General features: G+C 32.1%; 1 protein-coding gene across 3 annotated transcripts in view; it reads right to left on the reverse strand.

The window, feature by feature from the left end:
- Window positions 1-1,149: 1,149 nt before the first annotated feature.
- LOC143064749 (ceramide synthase 2-like) overlaps window positions 1,150-22,474 on the reverse strand; it is a 29,412-nt gene continuing 8,087 nt past the window's right edge. For 2 of the 3 annotated variants that reach the window (XM_076237820.1, XM_076237822.1), the window contains 7 exons: window positions 17,691-17,748; window positions 15,267-15,317; window positions 14,543-14,635; window positions 13,695-13,823; window positions 6,774-6,880; window positions 5,784-5,946; window positions 1,150-3,687 (listed from right to left, as the gene is read on the reverse strand). In XM_076237820.1, coding sequence (XP_076093935.1) covers window positions 3,547-3,687; window positions 5,784-5,946; window positions 6,774-6,880; window positions 13,695-13,823; window positions 14,543-14,635; window positions 15,267-15,317; window positions 17,691-17,748 — 742 coding nt within the window. In that variant the 3' untranslated portion in view covers window positions 1,150-3,546. The remainder of the gene's footprint in view (window positions 3,688-5,783; window positions 5,947-6,773; window positions 6,881-13,694; window positions 13,824-14,542; window positions 14,636-15,266; window positions 15,318-17,690; window positions 17,749-22,474) is intronic. The other variant, XM_076237821.1, reaches the window with a different exon arrangement.

Below are 22,474 nucleotides of genomic sequence, written 5' to 3' on the forward strand. Positions count from 1 at the left end.
AAACCGAAATGTGAAACAGGAAGTTTTGAATGAAACGAACATATCGATGTTTACCGGTAACGGACATGAACAAAATCCGGAAATCGTAATTTTTCCAAAATAAAAAAAATCGGGGCGGGACGATTTCAGAGGGGCGGGCGGGGATGAAAATCTATCAATTAATTTTAATTGGCCTAATAGGAAGTTACTGTTCAAAAACCCATCTGAAAATGGGTTAATGGTATAACTAAACACTGTAAAGTGGAAAGCAATTAACTTTCATCCTGTCATACTCACAAACAATAATACCTAACAATCAATGGGACCAATTGACAAATCCTGAGAGAAAACATATATACATTGGAATTAGACTAACTGACAACAAAAACATACCCATAGCATTGGAAAATTTTGGTTGCCTATCTAAAACTTAACATGTAATGAACATAAAAAAATATATCTTATATTTGCAAAATATACATAATAGAAACAAACAAAGGTCTGTATTCCATATATCCAACAGGTTGTCACCTTTACATTTTATATATCATAGATAGAAAAGCAGAGTTAAATCGTCCACAAATTCATGTACGCAAGATCTTCATTCTAACATTCTAGAATCATTTCAGTAATTTAAATAAACTATAAATGTAAAAAAATATTCTGAGGTACAAAATTGTAAAAATATCCCACATTATATATGTAAGACTCAGATCGACGTCCGGTCTCTAATCGACGTCCGTTCCTCATATCGACGTCCAAATCTGACGTCACAATAAAATATCCTCCAAATCGACGGCCAATGTAATGCCTATCTAATCGACGTCTATTTTTTTTCTTCTCTAATCAACGTCCAATTTCTAGCTTCTCCAATCAACGTCCATTTTGGACAAAGAATACACAATTGACCCGAACCGACAGCAGCTGAAACCTTTAGACGTTTAAACATATAGGTTATATTTTTGATTTTTTTTAAAGATTTATAAAAGACTAGACTAAATATATGTAAACAGGTTGTGATATCATTTTCTTTTTTTAATTTTAGAGATTATATAAAAATATTAAGGAGATGTAGTATGACATGAATCATGTAAACAATTCAAATTAGAAAAATAACGGTCTTATTTATAAAGAAAAATGTCAGACATAAACCATCGAAAACCACTGCACTACAGGCCCATAAAGAATATGTCGGGGTTATAAACATGTGTGTAAGCACTCAACCTAGAACAGTTGTATAACAGCACAACATAAAACATAATGCCAATTACTTGCGTATATGAGAACAGTTGTGTAAAAGCACAACATAAAACATAAAGCCAATTACTTGCGTATATGAGAACAGTTGTGTAACAGCACACATAAAACATAAAGCCAATTGCTTGCGTATATGAGAACAGTTGTATAACAGCACAACATAAAACATAATACCAATTTCTTGCGTATATGAGAACAGTTGTGTAACAGCACAATATAAAACATAATACCAATTACTTGCGTATATGAGAACAGTTGTGTAACAGCACAATATAAAACGTAATACCAATTACTTGCATATATGAGAACAGTTGTGTAACAGCACAACATAAAACATAATACCAATTACTTGAGTATATGAGAACAGTTGTGTAACAACACACATAAAACATAAAGCCAATTGCTTGCGTATATGAGAACAGTTGTATAACAGCACAACATAAAACATAATACCAATTTCTTGCGTATATGAGAACAGTTGTGAAACAGCACAATATAAAACATAATACCAATTACTTGCGTATATGAGAACAGTTGTGTAACAGCACAACATAAAACATAATACCAATTTCTTGCGTATATGAGAACAGTTGTGTAACAGCACAACATAAAACATAATACCAATTTCTTGCGTATATGACGGAGAACAGTTGTGTAACAGCACAACATAAAACACAATGCTGATTTCTTGCGTATATGTTTCACTCCAGGTGTAAAACTAAAAAATGTGATAAAAATATCTTGCTAAGTCCGAATTATAATACTCTTTAAAACAATGGCTATACTTCTTTATTTTGTCTATTGTTGAATATTGAATAATGACCTCAAGATGTCGTTTGTTTTTCTTTGACGTTATGTTGTTTTCTCCTTGACATACACTTACATGTATGTCATTTATCAACATGCATAGGAATGACACATTACTATGTAGATCGATTCAATTAACTTTTTACCCAAACTTTAATATGCATGATACCTAATTCGGGCTGAAAGAAATCTATATGGAAAGTATGCATAAATGCTTGAACCCTACAAAACATGTACATGTATAAAATTTTTATAATAAATGTAAACAATGAAATCCTGAATTCATTATTTATTCATATTGGACATCGATTAAAGACGACTACACTCAATCGGGCGTAGTTTTAACAATGCATGCCGTCACATTGGACGTCGATTAGAGTATCAAAATATTGGACGTCGATTTGCGAATGTGACGTCAGATTTGGACCCAAACTTTTTATGCATGATACCTAATTCGGGTTGAAAGAAATCTATATAGAAAGTATGCATAAACAAAACATGTACATGTATAAGTTTTACCCAAACTTTAATATGCATGATAACTAATTCGGGTTGAAAGAAATCTATATGGAAAGTATGCATAAATGCTTGAACCCTACAAAACATGTACATGTATAAGTGTAAACAATTAAATCCTGAATTATTATTTATTAATATTGGACATCAATTAAAGACGACTACACTCAATCGGGCGTAGTTTTAGCAATACATGCCGTCACATTGGACGTCGATTAGAGTATCAAAATATTGGACGTCGATTTGCGAATGTGACGTCAGATTTGGATATCGATTTGAGAAACGGACGTCGATTTGAGAAACGGACGTCGATTAGAGGCCGGACGTCGATCTGAGTCTAACATATACATACAGTTTATAACATTCTAAGCAACAAAAGCAACCCCATGAATAAATAAAAAACAAAAAATAAAAACTTCTATGTTAGCCTCTGTTAAATATAGCACAAACCCTGCTAATAGAGAATTCTTAAGGAGCTGCATAACATAACTATGAGTGCTTCCACACTACAAATAAGCCTCAACTATTTTGAGGTTTATCCTATGGTTTAAGGCAATTCTGTTCAAACTAGTCTAAGTGGAAAAACATACTTTCAATAGTTTTTTTTTTTTTAAATTTCACTGTACTGAATCTTGGCTTTTGTCAATTTTTTACGGTTTTGTGCTTATAATTTTCCTTTTGCCTGAATAAATTTTACTATTATTTCAAAATTGTTAAAAAAAAATTTGTTATGGACATCTAGACACCAAACTCCAAAATTTTACTTGCCATAAGAAACACCATGACTGCACCAAGTAAAGCAGTGACTTACAATTCTGAGGCACTTAAATTCATTTAATTTTGTGAGATTCTCTGGATTTCTATGCAGTGTTCTTCTTTGGACAATGGAGCTTTCAGATTACATTTGACTTAAAACCCTATATATTATATGTAATAATAATTTGCCATTGAAACATTCTAACATTGATCTTTTCTACAGTAATTACGTCACTGATACCCTTTGTCTCCTCTGAACTTTGGCCTTGCCCTTGGACTATTGTCCTTGACATTATTAGGAATGCCTTTGTAATCTTCACCTTCACTTAGTTCATCTTTATCTTCTTCAGAATCACTTCTCACATCTTCTATCTTAAAAAAAGAAGCAAAGATCCTCACTTACAGTAAATATATTAATGAAGCATTTTCAAAAATATATCAGTTCAAAAAAATATCATAAGTTAAACAATGAAACTTTGTAATAAAACTTTAAAAAAAAATCTTTTAAACAGAAAAAGAATGTTTTGCTAACTTTGAACATGTATATATACATAAATAAAGGCTCTCAAGAGCCTGTGTCGCTCACCTGACTCTACATGGGTTTTTTGAAATCACATAAAAAAAGATAGAGTTCTATGCTAAACTAAGTCCTCTGATGGCAGTCATCTTGGATGATGTATTGGCTACAAAGTAACAACACTTAGTCAGCACCTCATATGAAACATTCATGCTATGTTTGGTTTCATTCCCTTCAATAGTTCTCCAAAAGAAGACATTTGTATGTATTTTCCATAGGGTTCTATGTTAAACTAAGTCCTCTGATGGCAGCCATGTTGGATGATGGATCGGCTGCAAAGTAACAACACTTGGTCAGCACCTCATAAGGAACATTCATACTATGTTTGGTTCCATTCCATTCAGTGGTTCTCTAGAATAAGTTTATAATGTGAAAAGTTGATGACGATGAAGACGACGGAAGACAGATGACGAAGTACAAGTGATAAGAATAACTCACTTGGCCTTCGGGTCAGGTGATCTAATAAAGGCTTTTAATAAAAGGTGATTAATTAGTAACAAACTTATAAATGTATAAATTATTTGTTACTTTATTTTAAAGTATATAACACAAACATGTTCAGAGTACACTAGCTATTTTAGATAACAAAATTATTTGGTTTATGTGAATAACATATGATCTTTATAAAATGACAAACGGGATATTCTGGGGAAATTGTGAAAGTGGCACCCATTGTAAAATGATGGACAATAGTGAAAACAAACTTATTTTTAAAGAAGTTAATGCAGCACACGGTTGTTAGTCTTAGTTCTATAACTGATATAACAATAATTTGGAAACATTTTTTTTTCCTTGAAACTATATTCATTTCTTTTTGAAAACCATTTTGTATCACAATGAAAGAGGGGCAAAAGATACCAGAGGGACAGTCAAGTTCATAGATCAAAAAATAAACTGACAATGCCATGGCTAAACTATGTCCCCCCGCTGTCAGCCATCTAAGCTGATGGATTGGCTACAAAGTAACAAAACTTAGTCAGCACATCAGAAGGAACATTCATGTCATGTTTGGTTTCATTCCATTCAGTGGTTCTTTAAAAGAAGACTTTTGTATGTATTTCCCATAGGGTCCTATGTTAAACTAAGTCATCCGCTGGTGGCCATTTTGGATGATGGATCAGCTACAAAGTAACAACACTTAGTAAGCACCTCATAAAGAACACTCCTGCCATGTTTAGTTTCATTCCATTCAGTGGTTCTCTAGAAATGTTCAAATGTAAAAGGTTAATGATGACGACGGATGACACTGATGAATGAAGGACGGCGGACACCAAGTGATGAGAAAAGAACACTTGGTCCTTTGGGCCAGGTGAGCTAAAAATCAAAACCCTGACCACATATGCACACCTTCAAAATAGTGAAAACTTCCAAGCATTCAAACTGTAATACAAGTTATCCGGAAATGCTCCTCTTATGCAAGGAAATACTCCAAAAATTACAAAGTTCAACTATTTATCCTGTCCATTTAAGTCAAACAGTCTTATAAGCTTATGTTCTTCCTATAACAATTTAATAAACTGACTCATTATGATTTTATCATAAAACAAGCCATGATTCCTTAAGGATAAGAGTTACTGTGGATTCATTTATTTTCGTGGATATCAATTTTCGTGGATTGAAGAAAATTTACATTTTCGTGGATATCTGAATTCGTGGTTTGCCGATTTCTATATACAAAGCCTATAGGAAATTTGTAATTTGTTGAACATATGAATTCGTGGTTCACCTGTACCCACGAAACCCACGAAAATTGGTATCCAACGAATAATAATGAATCCACAGTATTGTTTAAATTGATCAAACTAAGGCATAATAATAAGTCCTATAACAGAGCCAAAATTATATCTAAAAATAAGAAATTCCAGTTCACTACAGTAAGACACACACAAACCTTGCCACGGGTTACTTTTCTGTAAGCTATTCTAAATATCATGTAGCTCCAAATGATGTGTAGAACTTGTAGGATGTACAGTAATCCATTAAAAAACATATATGTGGAGCTTTCTGCCACCCCTTGTATTATCCTAGATTCTACCGAAGCACTATAAATAACGCTGGAATAGAGATTGAACCATAAATAAATATATAATTGTATGTTAGGCACTGTCATGCTGAAGAGTGGATGTGAAAGGATATATAGATCAATACATTTTAAAATACATCATTCAACAAAAATGGCCAAACGTTGTCCATTTAACAAATAGGTGACAATATGAAAGAATGAATGGAGGAAAGTTTATCCTCACTTAAATCTTAGGAAAGCTACCCAGGATATGAACTTTTAAAATATAAAATTTATGGCTGAGGGTCAGGATCACTACTTTTCACAAGATTTTGAACATTGCAGAGGACATGGAATGTGGATGACCCCTTGGGACTTACCCAAAATATAATTCAATTCATGTTGATATGAAACACAAAAAAATATGTTTTAGGGGTCGGCAATCTAAACCATTTACAAGAAACATGTATAAAATTTAATAAAATATTCTTAAATGGCAATGGGTAGACACACCCTATATATCATTTTTAATTCTTCTTGACATGACAAGCAAAGAAATATATGGTTTTTGGGGTGTCATCCATTTTCAAGATATTTAAACATTTGGGGCGTGGATGATCCCTGATATCCACTTTACTTAACTAATTTTGTCTTATTATGTAGAACACTCATGATTCATTAAATTTTCCGTATATATTTAAAAGTTTTGGGTTATTAGAAAAATATTTTTCTAGGTCAAAAGTGAAGATCATAGGTGTCCTCTGACTTTTAAGATGATTAATATTCATAGTTTACTCTCTGTAACCTCCAGTAACACAGATCTAGATAATAATACTGTCATTCATAAGGTACAGCATCTATTGCCTAACTTTTACTTACAAGAAAGGAAAAATGATGAGTCTTGAAGCAATCCACACAAGCAAAAACATTACAAACAGAATTGTAGCAAGTGTGTCGCTTTTCATATACGTTCCTATTTTACCTCCCTGAAGAAAAGAAAGGATGCTATATCAGTGAAATAAAAAAAAATAATAACTAAATACATGTTAACAATTTCAATTTGTCAAATAAACAAGAGGCTGATTTAGGTCTGTATCACTCTTTTAATGCATATACTTGTTATTTGTGTCATTTTGCCCACATAAAACAGAAAAAACCTACTGCTTGTAGTATTTGAAAAACAGACCAAAACACAAAAAACTTGACATTGACCAATGAACCAAGAAAATGAAGATAAGGTCAGATATAACCAGACATTGAAACATTACAATCATTCTATACACTTTATACTTTTGACCTATTGCTTACAGTACTTGAAAACCAGACCAAAACACAATAACTTATAATTAACCATAAAAATGAAGAAGTGTATAGATCTCTACCAAATTCTTCCACAAGGTTGCATACCACAAAAAGAAGGTTGGGATAGATTTTTGGAGTTATTGCCCTAACTTATTATGAACTTGGGGCCAAAAGAGACAAAAAATAATTACTTTTCTTCTTTCAGGACAGAAACTTTTGTTTAAGTGTATGGATCTCTATGAAATTGTACCATAAGGTTTCATACCTCAACCAGATGCTCCACTGGGTGCAGCTTTATACGACCGCAGAGGTCGAACCCTGAACAGTTGGGGCAAGTATGGACACAACATTTAAGCTTGATACAGCTCTGAATTTGGATTGTGATTAAATAGTTGACACAACATAGGATTCTGACACAGAATGAATGTGATCTAAGAACTTAAACTCAAAAACTCAAAATTTTAAATTGGACATTTACCTATTATGGTCCAATATCCAAAATCTAAATACACATGGTTAGATTCAGCATATCATAGAACCCCAAGAATTCAATTTTTGATGAAATCAAATAATGTTCAATTTTAGACCCTTTAGACCTCAATGTGGACCAATTTGATAACCGGGCCCAAATATTAAAAATCTAAATACATGGTTAGATTCAGCATATTTAAGAAACCCATATATTCAATTTTTGTTGAAATCAAACAAAGTTTAATTTTTGACCCTTTGGACCTTAATGTAGACCAATTTGAAAATGGGACAATACGTATACTGTGCAATTGAATATTTCTTGCTATTGCCCAAAACTGTGCAATTAAAAATATCTTGCTATTGCACAATATTGTGCAATTAGATATTTCTTGCTATTGTGCAATACTGTGCAATTGAAGATTTCTTGCTATTGCACAATACTGTGCAATTGAAGATTTCTTGCTATTGTGCAATACTGTGCAATTGAAAATTTCTTGCTATTGCACAATACTGTGCAATTGAAGATTTCTTGCTATTGCGGAATACTGTGCAATTGAAAATTTCTTGCTATTGCACAATACTTAATATAATAATTTTGGACCCCAATTTGGACCAACTTGAAAACTGAGCCCATAATCAAAAATCTAAGTACATGTTTAGATTCAGCATATCAAAAAAGCCCAAGAATTCAATTTTTATTAGAATCAATCTAAGTTTAATTTTGGACCCTTTGGACCTTAATGTAGACCGATTTGAAAACAGGACCAAAAAAAAAAAAAAAATAAGAATCTGAATACACAGTTAGATTTAGCATATCAAAGAACCACAATATGGCAATAATTCATTCTTTAATGAAATCAAACAAAGTTTAATTTTGGCCCCTTTTGGCTCCTAATTCGTTGGGATTAAAACTCCAAAAATCAATCCAAACCTTCCTTTTGTGGTCATAAAGCTTGTGTTAAAATTTCATAGATTTCTATTAACTTATACTAAAGTTATTGTGCAAAAACCAAGAAAAATGCTAATTTGGGACCTGTTTTTGGCCCCTAATTCCTAAACTGTTGGGACTAAAACTCACAAAATCAATCCCAACCTTCCTTTTGTGGTCATAGACCTTATGTTAAAATTTCAGAGATTTCTGTTTACTTATAATTAAGTTATTGTGCGAAAACCCAAGAAAAATGCTTATTTGGGCCCTTTTTGGCCCCTAATTCCTAAACTGTTGGGACCAAAACACCCAAAATCAATCCCAACCTTACTTTTATGGTCATAAACCTTGCATTTAAATTTTATAGATTTCTATTTACTTTTACTAAAGTTAGAGTGCGAAAACCAAATGTCTTTGGACGACGATGACGAAGACGCCAACATGATACCAATATACGACCAAAAAAAATTTCAATTTTTGCGGTCGTATAAAAAGGAGGATGGGATTGAAGTTATGGGTTATGATCCAAACTATTTAGGAATAAGGGGCAAACAAAATAGGATCATCATGTTTCCAAACAATAACTTGAGTACAAGCTAAGTCTATAGGTCACTATGAAATTGTACCACAAGGTTCCATACAGAAAAGGAAGGTTGGGATTGATTTACTGGTCAGATCAAAAGAAGGTATATTATAGTCAACAATACCTGATGGCAAAGAATACTAGGACACTAAAAAAGTACAATGTACCATTACTTCAGTAATTAAATACTTTGTTGAGCGCAGTCTGATATGACCGCAGAGGTCGAACCCTGAACAGCTGAGGCAAGTTTGGACACAATATTCAAGCTTGATACTGTCTGAATTTGGATTGTGATCAAATTTTTTACATAATATAGGTTTCTGACACAAAATAAATGTGGTCAAAGATCTTTTAAATCTATTGGGCAATACTGTGCAATTGAAGACTTCTTCTTGAAAATATGAATCCTTAACAATTGTGAGAAAAATATCCCCCACCACACACACCCTTGGAGCAATAAACCCAAAACTCAATCCAAGCCTTTCCTTTGAAATATGGAACCTTGTAGTACAATTTCAGAGAGATCCATACACTTAAATACAAGTTAATGTCTGGAAACTAGAAAAATACTGGTTTTTGTCCCTTTTTTGTCCCTATATTCCTACATGTTAGGGGCAATTAACCCCAATCTCAATCCCAACCTTCCCTTTTGCTATATAGAACATTGTGGTACAATGTCAGAAAGATCCATACACTTACACACAAGTTATTGTGTGGAAACTAGAAAAATGTTCGTTTTTGGCCCTTTTTTTACCCTTAATTTTCTAAACTGTTGGCCCCATAATCCCTAAAATAAATCCCAACCATCTACTTGTGGTATCAAACATTGTGGTACAATTTCAGAGCAATCGAAATATTTATACACAAGTTATTATCCTGAATCTAGAAAACTACTTGTTTTGGGCCCCTAATTCCTAAACGGTTGGGACCATCATATCATCCCCAAAATCAAAAAATTTCATAGAAATCCATTCATTTAAACTAAAGTTATTGTCCAGAAACCAATGTGTCTTCGGAAATGATGCAGACCATGACATGATACCATTATAAGATCCCAAAATTTTTTGGCGGTTGTATAAAAAGGGTCAAATCAATATGATTACACTATGGTCAATTCAACTTTATGGCTAAAAATACTACCCATATATAATGCTAATTGGTTTTCTGTCTAACAGTATCAGAGTAGAAGTACTAGTATTGGCAAAGTGTTATTCTAACAATCCTTGAAACAAAAATCCAAGTCAACACAACTGCCTTCAAAATGCTTGTATTATATGCTGCATTTGAAGGGAAACAATAGAACCAAATATGAGTGCTTTCTTTCATATCGTTTCAGAGGAGTTGTGTTCACAAGGTGTAATTGTCACAATACCCCAACAAATGGTTAGTAATTGTCACAATACCCCAACAAATGGTTAAAGTCACATAAAGCCTAAAAAATGGATCCAATCTTTCTTAAAGTTTATTTATTAAAAGAAATTGATGAATGTAAAAAAGTTTAATTATTTTTGCTAATAAACAGGATGATTGATTCCCTTTAACATACAAAAATCTTGGGTAATTTTATCAATATAAAACAAGGAGCCTGTCAAGCAGGCATTCAGGTAGTTTAAATTTCAATAATTTCTTATCAGTCAATGTTTTAGTAGTGGAAAGGTAAATTGTTCAAAACACATGTACTATTTAGTTAGACAGTTGTTAATATGCATCATATCTTCTATGATATTTTAACATATTGATATTCCTAACAAATGTTTAAAGTAAGGTGTTTCGACTGACCCAGTATTAGTTACTCATATACTACACACATATATATATGGCCCTTTATAGCTTGCTCTTCAGTGTGAGCCAGGGCTCAATGTTGAAGACCATACTTTGACCTATAATGTTTTTTTCTTTTACAAATTGTGGATTGGATTGAGAGTTGTCTTATTGGCACTCATACCACATCCTCTTATATTAATATAATATACATTGGTAACAAACATGTATACTAGACATACATATGTTAAGTAAAAAAAACATTTATACAAGACATGTGCGGTTAAGCATGAAAACTTTAAAAACATGTTATATATAAAGCTCAAAAAGTGATGCATATGTGCAGGTTTTTTCAGTGCTCTTATACAATACACAAGGTGACTCAATTGTATCCTATTAAAAAAGAAGGTATGATAACAGCTGTATTTTGGTCCCTGAAATTGCAAATTTTAGTACATTAATGCCAGACTTCCAAATTTATGTGAATTCAAATTGTTAAATGAACAGAGAAATTATTTCATTAAAATTTATCAAACTGAATTAATATTGTATCTGCTATTATTGGGAAAAAAATATTTCTCATTTAAAGGCTTTGACATTCTGTAAGTCTTGTGCTTGTTTACTATCCCACACAGGGGTGTGGAAATGCTATGCCCGACTCGCCCGACTCGTACATTTGAACAACCGGACAAGTTATTATTTTTGTCTTGGTTGCCCGTGGACAAGTAAAAAAATATACAAGACAAAGTTCAAATTTAACAAAAACATGAAATTAATTTCAAAACATATAAAGATGTTTAATTTATGTAAAAGAAACCAATGTTCAGCAAGTAAAAACATCAATGTTCATGACGATAAATATTACATGATACCGGAAATAGATCGATAACCAAAATAAATAAGATAAAGTATGCTAAGTCGCGTAACATTGCATTGGCTTTGTCCATTGACCCTGGATCGTCGATTAAGTTTTATCCATCATTTACCGGAAGTGTCATTTCTTTAAATTTTGTATCGAGATTCAGATTGGCAAATACTTAATAAAAAGCTGGGCAAGCAAGACAAAAAGAATCATGAGTCGAGTAGAAAACCTTAAATGCAAACGGAGGACACAGAGTATTTAAAAAGAAAAAAAAAAAACGGAAGCGAGAATTTCAGACATCGTGGATATCAGATTGCCCCTGGCTATCTATGGAAATTCGGAAAATAAATTAAATTTTTGTCTTATTTATAGATGAAAAGTTAACATTATGTGTTGTCAAACTGGTAAATAGAAGGGACGCTTTGATTGCACATCAAGACAATAATAAATAATCAAGAAAAAACAAGTGTGTCTGTTGAGAGAAACACCACAAAATCAATATTTTTTCTATTATTTAGTTTACATTTCTTCAATCACTGTCCTCAAATTTAGTATATCATGTACCTACTGGCTACAATTTTTATTCCAAAACTGCTGCAAAATTGTCCTTTAATATGTCATTTCATTGGTTGGTTTGCTGTTAGGTTTCTGTTCCATTGATGTTAACCCATTTCCTACTGTCCTAATTTTTTACAGATTTAAAACAAATGGATTTCATTTGTTTATTATGCACAATAGTGCTAAGTAAGAATCATGTATTAGTTAACAAGAAATACTTCAATATTTATTGGGATCATCAGGGCAAGTAAATTTTTTTCCGGACAAGTAAAATTTTGAGTTTTACTTGCCCAGGGACAAGTACTCACAACAAGTATTTCCACACCCCTGCCACATGTATGTGTGAATCTTAAGTGTAGTTATACATCCACCATCCCAAAAGTATCTATGATTTCAACAAAAGTAGTTTTTGCCTCACACTGTTTATTACTTCAGTCTTATCATTGATATTCTTTATTGTGGTTCAGTGTTAGGGTTGTGCAGCAGCTTGTATGTACCAATTAAAGGTGATTTATAAGTGAATTCAGTAAGGTAAACACTCACAAATATGAAACACCAAACCTTCTCCTTCAAAACTTACATTTTTAATTTTTATAGCATTTCCTGAAATCAAATAAACATCTCTCATTTTTTTAATAGTTGTCCAACAATGACAATAATAAATGCATATAATAACTTCTAAATTTACACTAAAGGTTGCACTTCAATAAATATCAACAATGCAATTTCCAATTGGAATTTCCTTTACAGCTAAACTGTGCCACTTTTACTATGAAGTTTTGTAAAAAATTATATCCTAGAATGAAAAGTTGATATGCACGATTATTTTATTCAAAGGTCAAAATGTAGGGCTGTGCGTCATATTTTCAACATTCAAATACCCCAAACTTCTAAGAGTTTTAAACTGGTACTCAAATTCTGTACTACCCTTATCTTCACTTTGGGTCTTCCTCAGAATTCAATTTTTTGCCTCTACCATGTGTATTTATGTCTCTATGAGATGAAACATAGAGATGATATCTGGGAACCTTTATGTAAACAAAACAAAATATCCATGAATATCATTTATCTCCCCAAAAGAGGTGTGGTTTGTGAAACAGCTGTATTTACAGAGTGCAACTACATAAGACAAATCTTTAAAAATCAACAAAAATAACTCTTATGTTAATTTTGAAATAAATTCCCCGTAAGCCAGGAGGAAACATGCATCAAGCCATGCTAAAAACTAACCTTTAAATGACAAAAAAAATATCCACATTCAAATTGTACCCTTATTACAAAGATGATTAAAGGAGACAACTAATTATAAAATTGAGACTTATAGTTGATACTTACTGCTAAGAAATAATCTACAGCGTCATGTACACACAGTACCAGAGTCCCAATTCTAACAAAATTAGTTACCCACGAGAAAAACACAAGGAATATAGTAACTACATGGTGAGTGACCATTTCTGTGAAATCCTGTAAGAGAATGCAGATTGTTAGTAATCTTGATCTTAAAAAGTTGGATTAAATTTGACAAAATACAATGACTTTTCAATTCTTATTGAATGTTTTCGAATAATTACTATCATCTTCTGTAAGCAAATGAAATTTATAAGATTATACATGTAAAAGTATTTAACAACTCAATTTTTGGTATACTTTTTGCAAAGTAATATTTATTTGCAAGTAAAAAATCTTAGTTATTCAGTTTGCCTTGTATTTTACATCAATATTGATAGTGTGTTCAATTACAGGACATGGCAGGGTATTATACATCCCTACAACAAAAAAGCCACTAAGGACAGATCCAACAATACTTGTAGTTATTAGCACAGTTCAAAGCCAATAACAACTAAGAAAACATATTAATCATGTATCTAAGACTAAAGTATTAATCAGGACATAAACTACATATACACATCCAATGAATTTAGTGTAAAGTCAGAGAAAAACATGACATTGTGCAATGCTAAAATACAGGTATGCCTGTCATATCAATTTTCTGGTTTGAAATTTCACATTTTGGTATGTTTTGGCCTTTAAAAGCCAACAATAAGGTTTTATCTTTGTCACTTAAACTCTGGTGAATAGTTGTTTCATTGGCAATTATACCACATCTCCTTACTTCTATATATAACTTTGTAATGATGGACTAAATCCCTATGTCTTCTTTCTCCTTATATGTATTACTTTACCTTTCTTTTATGGTCTGTTGATAACGTAAACAATAAACTCCAGTAAAATCCCAGTTCTATTGCATAGTACCAGTACACATCATTTGTAACATGCTGTAAAAAACCAAGAAATTCTAAACAATTACCTCATAACTCGTTGATATAATTTCATAAAGTTAAACAAAATTGAAGAAAAGCATCTCAAAACTTCAAAAGTTTGCAAATGTTGAAATTATAGTAGCTAACTTTAACATTAACTATGTAAAGCATCCATAGTCATCAAATCATGGCTAATGGTGCATTGCCAAGTTACCTATATGGATATTAGAAATGCCAATGCTAATCTCCTAATACAACCGCATATCAAATATCTTTGACTTCTTAAACGTCTCCCTATAAACTGACATTAACACAAACTTGAATAATTTGCATTTTATAACAATTCTCTATATCTAGCCATGTAGGCCTAACCATGTAAGTTGGCATGTAGGGTCATTGGACACATTTTTAAACTAGGTACCCCCATGATGACTGTGTTCACTAGCTATATGTCAAATGATGTAAAAAGCTCACTTGGGCCTCCAAATCATGTGAACTAAAAGTGTATCTGCTATTAACCATGTTTACATATATTTTTTTCATATTAACTGAATACTAAATGGTTAAAATGTCTGATTTCATTTCATGTAATTTGTCTTGATATGATATATGATAAAAAATTCCACTGAATGAAAATAAACCATACCTGTTTTGGCCATCCTACCCAGCAATTTTCAGTTTTGACAAACCAGGATTTCTGTAAAAGATAAACAATACTCAGTCCTTGCTTGTGACACATAAAAAAATCTTCTCCAAGACACAATTTTTGGTTTTCTATATGAAATGGTTCTTTTCATGATTTTTTTTTATTGAATCAGTTTGTCACATATTCTTTTTGTGTGATGGTCAAAATTCAATAGTAATTGCCTTTTTATGCCATGTTGAATAATAAACTGTTGACATAGAGATATGCCAGGCCTACTTGTAGTTTTGTAAAATAATAAAATGCAAATGTTGAAATTAAAATAGCATCACATGAACATGTAAATTATGCAAAACATTCATATTCAATGAACCATGACTGAAGATATAGGGCATTACTAGGGAGCATAACTCTTTTAAAAATAAATGATCAACTCTGAATTTCGAACTTGTCCATGTCATTGCTACTACAATCTTTGATATAAATATAAAAATCTGACCAAAATTGTACACTTGATGGACAGACAGATAGTCGCCAGGTGTTTCTTAGTCCACTGCAACAAGTTGCATAGGGGGCAAAAATTAACATTTAAGACTTGTCTCTCATTACAAAAACAAAAAATATTTATTTAGACTTTAGAAATAATTTAGAATTTTTTTTCCCCAATTCCTTATCAAATTTAAAGTCATTCTGTTCAGTAGTATTAATGAAATGTGTGAGGAAAATTTTTAAGATCATTCACTACATTGAAATATTCAAGGATGTAGCAGGAAGTAGGTGTCAGCTGATCCAAAAAGTTAGAACACATCAATGTTAATAAAACTGGCACTCAGATTATAACACACAGAGGTTAGTAATTAAATACTAAGATATATAAGCAGATAAAGATAGGATTAAATTTTGTAGATTTAGATAATCACAGAATACCAATAGAAGCTGGTAGGTTTAGATAGACAAAGTAGATGGAGTAATTCATGTCAATATCCAGAATAAGATGACAAATCTAATTTCTTTTGAGTTAAAGATCTCTACACTACTCACAAAAGCAGTATATAAATTAACTACTATGTCTTTCTGTTATCTGTTTTTCTATAATGATCATGAACATACATATTTATACAATTCTTGTCCTGTCATTTGCACAATTTATAATGTATACTATGTTTTATACCTTTATTGTTTGTACCAGTTATATACAGTGGTTTAAAAGAATAAAATTAGGTTGCTTTGTCTTGTCTACTTTTGATTTTTTTCTAATGACTGCAAATGAAGTCCTGCTTTAAACTACAAATTTGCATCAAAGATCTTTAAAAACTTTTAAAAAAAATTAGTAAGTACTAAAATAGAAACATTTTCTGTGAAATGATGCATATTAAATGGAACAAGATTGCTACATCATAGCACATTGACCCTTCCAATACATAAATGAGGAATAACATTCACGAATCATTGTGTTTTAATGTGTCATTGTGGTAAGATAGTCAAATATTTATAATATGTCAACTACACACGATGACAAATAATCCTACCAAGTATGAAAGCTTGCTGTCAAACAGTGTGAGTATTGATGAGTTATGACGGACAGTCACACAGACAAAAGGATGGAGAGACCATTACAATATATCTTCAACTGGACAAAAACAATAATCAAAATTTTATCCAACAAATTTTTCCCTTCAGTCTTTACTTTTTACATCATTATGCTATATATGAGCAATGATGACCATGTCAAAATTTCTATCACTCTAGTTCATCCTTCATTGAAAGATGATGGATAAGTGTTGTTTTTTTCACTGAATACAATCATACTGATCAAATATGATTGTATGTGAGCCTGTGTCGCTCACCTTGGTCTATGTGTATACTCTTCAACATTGTAGACTTGGTTAAAATGGCTCTGTAATTTCAGAGGAGAAGACTTTTGTAAAATTTAATGGACAACTGTGACAGAGGATGGAGAAGGACCCCAAGTGATAAGAAAAGCTCACTTTGCCCATTGGGCCAATAGAGCTCAAAATTGTTATTTTTTTAATGGAAAATCAAGGCAAAAAGAAATACCCTTTAAAGTAAACAATCAAAGTTCTACAAATCTGAAATCTATTATTTTCCTCAATATTATTTAACTCCTAACTCAAACATAAGTTGTGACCAACTTTTGTTTCAATTTTCAATTGGCCAAGATCTAGAGAATGAATACATGTAGTAGCAAAGTCACATGATTGACACTCCCCTGTGTATCTTGAACAGCTCACAATCGTTTCACCATCTTTAAAATCAGTATAACAGTATTCTTGCATTTAAATGATTAATATTATTCATATTTCTGATCTCCAATAGAAATATTTTCTGAAAATTAAATAACGTTTTTTTTTCTTTTATGTATTTTAAAACTAGTGACATGTTTTTTTCTATTTGTTGAATACTTACATCCCAGAGGGTAAACAGTCCATACCAAAACAGAACTATGTAAAACAGAAAGTGCCAGCTACAACAGAAGAACAAACATGTCATTAACCTTTAATATTGAAATAATAAATAAAATTATATTTTAGGTAAGTAAATGAAATTATGGTGAACCATTTTATTATATGTACAACGTACATATATATATATATATAGTGTCTAAAAATAGCAACAATAAACGTACAATAAACTGCAAAAATATGTTTTATATAGACAATCAATCAATATGTTAAACTTTTACACGAATTTTGTGTAGCTCAAGCTACAAAGATATTTTTTGTCATGCATCCGATTTCACCTAGATAGATGCACACGCCCGATGAAGCTAATTTGTTTAGCGAAATATTGCGTGAATAATACATAAAATATAACAACTAATTTTATAACACTCATTAGTGTGTTAAAGTTACATTCTTAGACACTTATATATATATATATAGCTAAGCTTAACACTGCTTGGACTATTTTTGGGTATCTAAGATTCAGTGATCAGTTTCACAACAAAAACTTAGGACTAAAGTTGATTTTAAGTTTAAGTCATGAACAATTCATTATACTAATGATCAACCTTAGTTGTAAGATTTTTCATGAAGCTGATCTCTGTATCTCAACCCTCCAAATTTGGACAACAAAGATTAAACAAGACGGATGCATGTCATTAAATATACATTTGAGGTAACCATACTCCAAGTTGAATTGTCTTCTTCATTAGAAAAGAAAGAAATCAAACTGCAATACCAAAATCATAACTTTAAATATAACATATGGTAAAGCATTCTTCATTTTTCATTGTTTGTAATCAAAACAGGATTCAAAGTGGTTTCCATGCATCTATGTCCTTGTTTGTATTTTTTAACCCTCTTGCTGCAGGAGGGACACATATGTCCACACCTATTGTGACAGAGGGACACATATGTCCACGTTTTAATTATTGCAAGCTCCTTATCATTGCTGTACCTCTTTCAATATAAAAGACCGCAAATTAAAAAGTGTAATATGTTTCTACAATGGCTGTCAAATGTAACGGTCATTACGGCATGACGTGATATATCGAATGACGTCATTGATTTGCATGTCGCGTCAAAAACGTCGGGTGGTTGTATTTTCTGGTATATGAAAAGCAACCCTGAAAAACAACTGGCGGCAAGAGGGTTAAGTATGCAGACGCTAAGTTTCTATTTATAGATCTATGTCGCCAGCAATATAAAAAAACTTGCAAATTACAATGTAAATAAAATTGAGAATGGAAATGGGGAATGTGCCAAAGAGACAACAACCCGACCATAGAGCAGACAACAGCAGAAGGTCACCAACAGGTCTTCAATGCAACGAGAAATTCTCGCACCTGGAGGCGTCCTTCAGCTGGCCCCTAAACAAATATATATACTGGTTCAGTGATAAAAGTACACATACAGAACTTTGAATATAAAAAAGAAGATGTGGTATGATTGCCAATGAGACAACTCTCCAAAAGAGACCAAAATGACACAGAAATTAACAACTATAGGTAGTCCATTTCCATAATACACTACTTTCATATGTCAATAGATTATGGACATGTTACAATATTTTATTGACACTCAGACATTGTCCTTGGTCAATATAATATGAATAGGTCCATATGTTATGTATTGACCTCATCAATACATTATAATTGATAAATATGTGAGGAATAAAAATCCCCTCCCTACAAAAACTCAAAAAGAAGACTCTTCTCAAGCATCAGAAAGATATGTCGAACAGATGAATACAAAAGAAATGCCCTTTCCTGGGTAAGCAGTTTATTCAGTTTAAAAGTCATATGATACTTCAAACTAGATATCATTGAGATGGGAGCCATCTCTGTGGGCCCTGCTGTGAATAATGTGCATTAAAAAAATTGTATCTTTACCATAGGACATGGGTTTGTCAACTGAAATCAAAGTTTTTGACCTTGACCTTTGACCTATGAAGTTGTAAATAAATTATGACACACCCTTTGGTGTTGGTTTATAAACATGTCAAGTATAAACTTTGAAATGATAAAGGTTCTCAAGATATAGAGCGGACACGATCTTTACCATAGGACATGGGGTTGTCAACTGAAACCAAAGTTTTTGACCTTGACCTTTGACCTAGGAAGTTGCACATAAATTATGACACACCATTTGGTGTTGGTTTATATACATGTCAAGTATAAACTTTGAAATGATAACGGTTCTCAAGATATAGAGCGGACACAATCTTAACCATAGGACATGGGGTTGTCAACTGAAACCAAAGTTTTTGACCTTGAACTTTGCCCTAGGCAGTCGTTCATAAATTATGACACACCCTCTGGTGTTGGTTCATATACATGTCAAGTATAAACTTTGAAATCATAACGGTTCTCAAGATATAGAGCGGACACGATCTTCACCACAGGACACAGGGTTGTCAACTGAAACCAAAGTTTTTTTACCTTGACCTTTGACCTAGGAAGTTGTACATACATCATGACACGCCCTCTGGTGGTGGTAAATAAACATGTAAAGTATAAAATATGAAATCATAATGGTTCTCTAGATATGGAGCGGACACAAAGTGTTACGGACGGACGGATGGACGGACGGACGGACGGACGGACGGATGGATGGACGGACGGACGGACGGACAGACTGATCACTATAGGGGACCGCCTTTGGCGGGACCCTAATAATTAAAAAACAGAAGTTAAATATGTTGTTTTATATATACTTGAATGGCTAAGTTTTACTATAAAACAAGTGTACATGGACTGCCTTGTAAAAGAAAATACTTTATCTTATCAAAATGTCAGATATGTACTGCTATAGAATTATTGTCTTCTCAAATTCAAGAAAATTGTCTCATATGATTAAATTGTCTCATATGACTTAAACAAGAGCAGAAAAAGAATATATATATATTTTATACAAACATGATACATGAAAGATAGAAATTAGAAAGAAAGTATAGGAATGCAAAGTAAATATAGTGTTGATGCATAAACTTCATGAGAATATATGACATATAAAGCCATATATGACACATAAACTTCATGAGATATACTGTGGATTCATTATTCATTATGTTAAATGGGATACCAATTTTCATTGATTGCATGAGTATAGGTTGACAATGAATTTAAATGTTTAATGAAGAACAAATTTTATGTATATGGCTTATTTGCAGACTTTAGCTAAACTACAAAATAAAATATCAAATATAAAAAAAAAATCTCAATCCAAGAAAATTGGTAGCCACCAAAATTAATTAACTCCTCACATATATGACATTGACATATTTTTGGCATCACCTCCTTTTTTAACTCATAGCTTGGTCTCTTAAAAACTCTCAAAAAATTAAAAAGTGAAAATGAAACATTCATTCATCAAAGAACCACTTAATCTTGTATTTATTTACTAATGTGAACTTTACCATCAAAATGAGACAGTTCTCACTTGCAAAATTACTGTAAATCTTAATTACAAAAGCAGCTTTTTCATGTAGACATGATGGTATTATAAGGACATAAAGAAAAACAAGAGTGCACACGCTGAAATGTCTCCCCTTCTATATTAATCATCGATATTATGTTGATAGTCCTAAGTATAAAGCTAAGCTTTATTACAACTGTCACATAAACTTAACATTAACCAAGATAACTAAACAAAGACCAAAGAACCTTGAAAATGAGGTCAAGGTCAGATGAACCATGCCAGGCAGACATGTACAGCTAACAATGCTTCTATACAACATATACAGTGACCCATTACTTATAGTTGAAGAAATATTGACCAAAACACAACCAGATGCTCCGCAGGGCGCAGCTTTATACGACCGCAGAGGTTGAACCCTGAACGGTTGGGGCAAGTATGGACACAACATTCAAGCTGGATTCAGCTCTAAATTTGGATTGTGATTAAATAGTTGACACAGCATAGGTTTCTGACACAGAATGAATGTGGTCTAATGAACTTAAAATATTTTTTTTTTGCCTTTGAGCAATTCACTATGCTGTTGAAAATTAATCCTCTCAAAAAAATGTTTGAAGAAATTTTCTTTTTATTTATAAAATCTGAAATGAGAAAAATGTAACCCCCCCCCTTTTTTTCACATCCTCCTTTCCCTTTTTCCAAAACTGATCTCAATTCAAATTTCTAATGGAGTTTGCAACAATAACTACTCATTTAAATACAACATAAAATATTAAAATGTAAAATAAAGTGCTTGTTATCACTGAATGGTAAAGATTGTTTTAACTTATCAGTTGGTAGTAAAAGTGAATATACATTGTATATTGTATAAAACAATGATTTAAGTTGATTCAACTACTATTCTGGACAAAGAAAGATAGCTCTAATTGAAAATTTCTTGCTATTGCACAATATTGTGCAATTAGATATTTCTTGCTATTGCGCAATACTGTGCAATTGAAAATATTTGCTATTGCACAATACTGTGCAATTGAAGATTTCTTGCTATTGCGCAATACTGTGCAATAGAAAATTTCTTGCTATTGCACAGTACTGTGCAATTGAAGATTTCTTGCTATTGCTGAATACTGTGCAATTGAAAATTTCTTGCTATTGCACAATACTTAATATAATAATTTTGGATCCTGATTTGAACCAACTTGAAAATTGGGCCCATAATCAAAAATCTAAGTACATGTTTAGATTCAGCATATCAAAAAAGCCCAAGAATTCAGTTTTTGTTAAAATCAAACTTAGTTTAATTTTGGACCCTTTGGACTTTAATGTAGACCA

This window comes from Mytilus galloprovincialis, chromosome 2 (assembly GCF_965363235.1).
Source record: "Mytilus galloprovincialis chromosome 2, xbMytGall1.hap1.1, whole genome shotgun sequence".
Taxonomy (NCBI): Eukaryota; Metazoa; Mollusca; class Bivalvia; order Mytilida; family Mytilidae; genus Mytilus; species Mytilus galloprovincialis.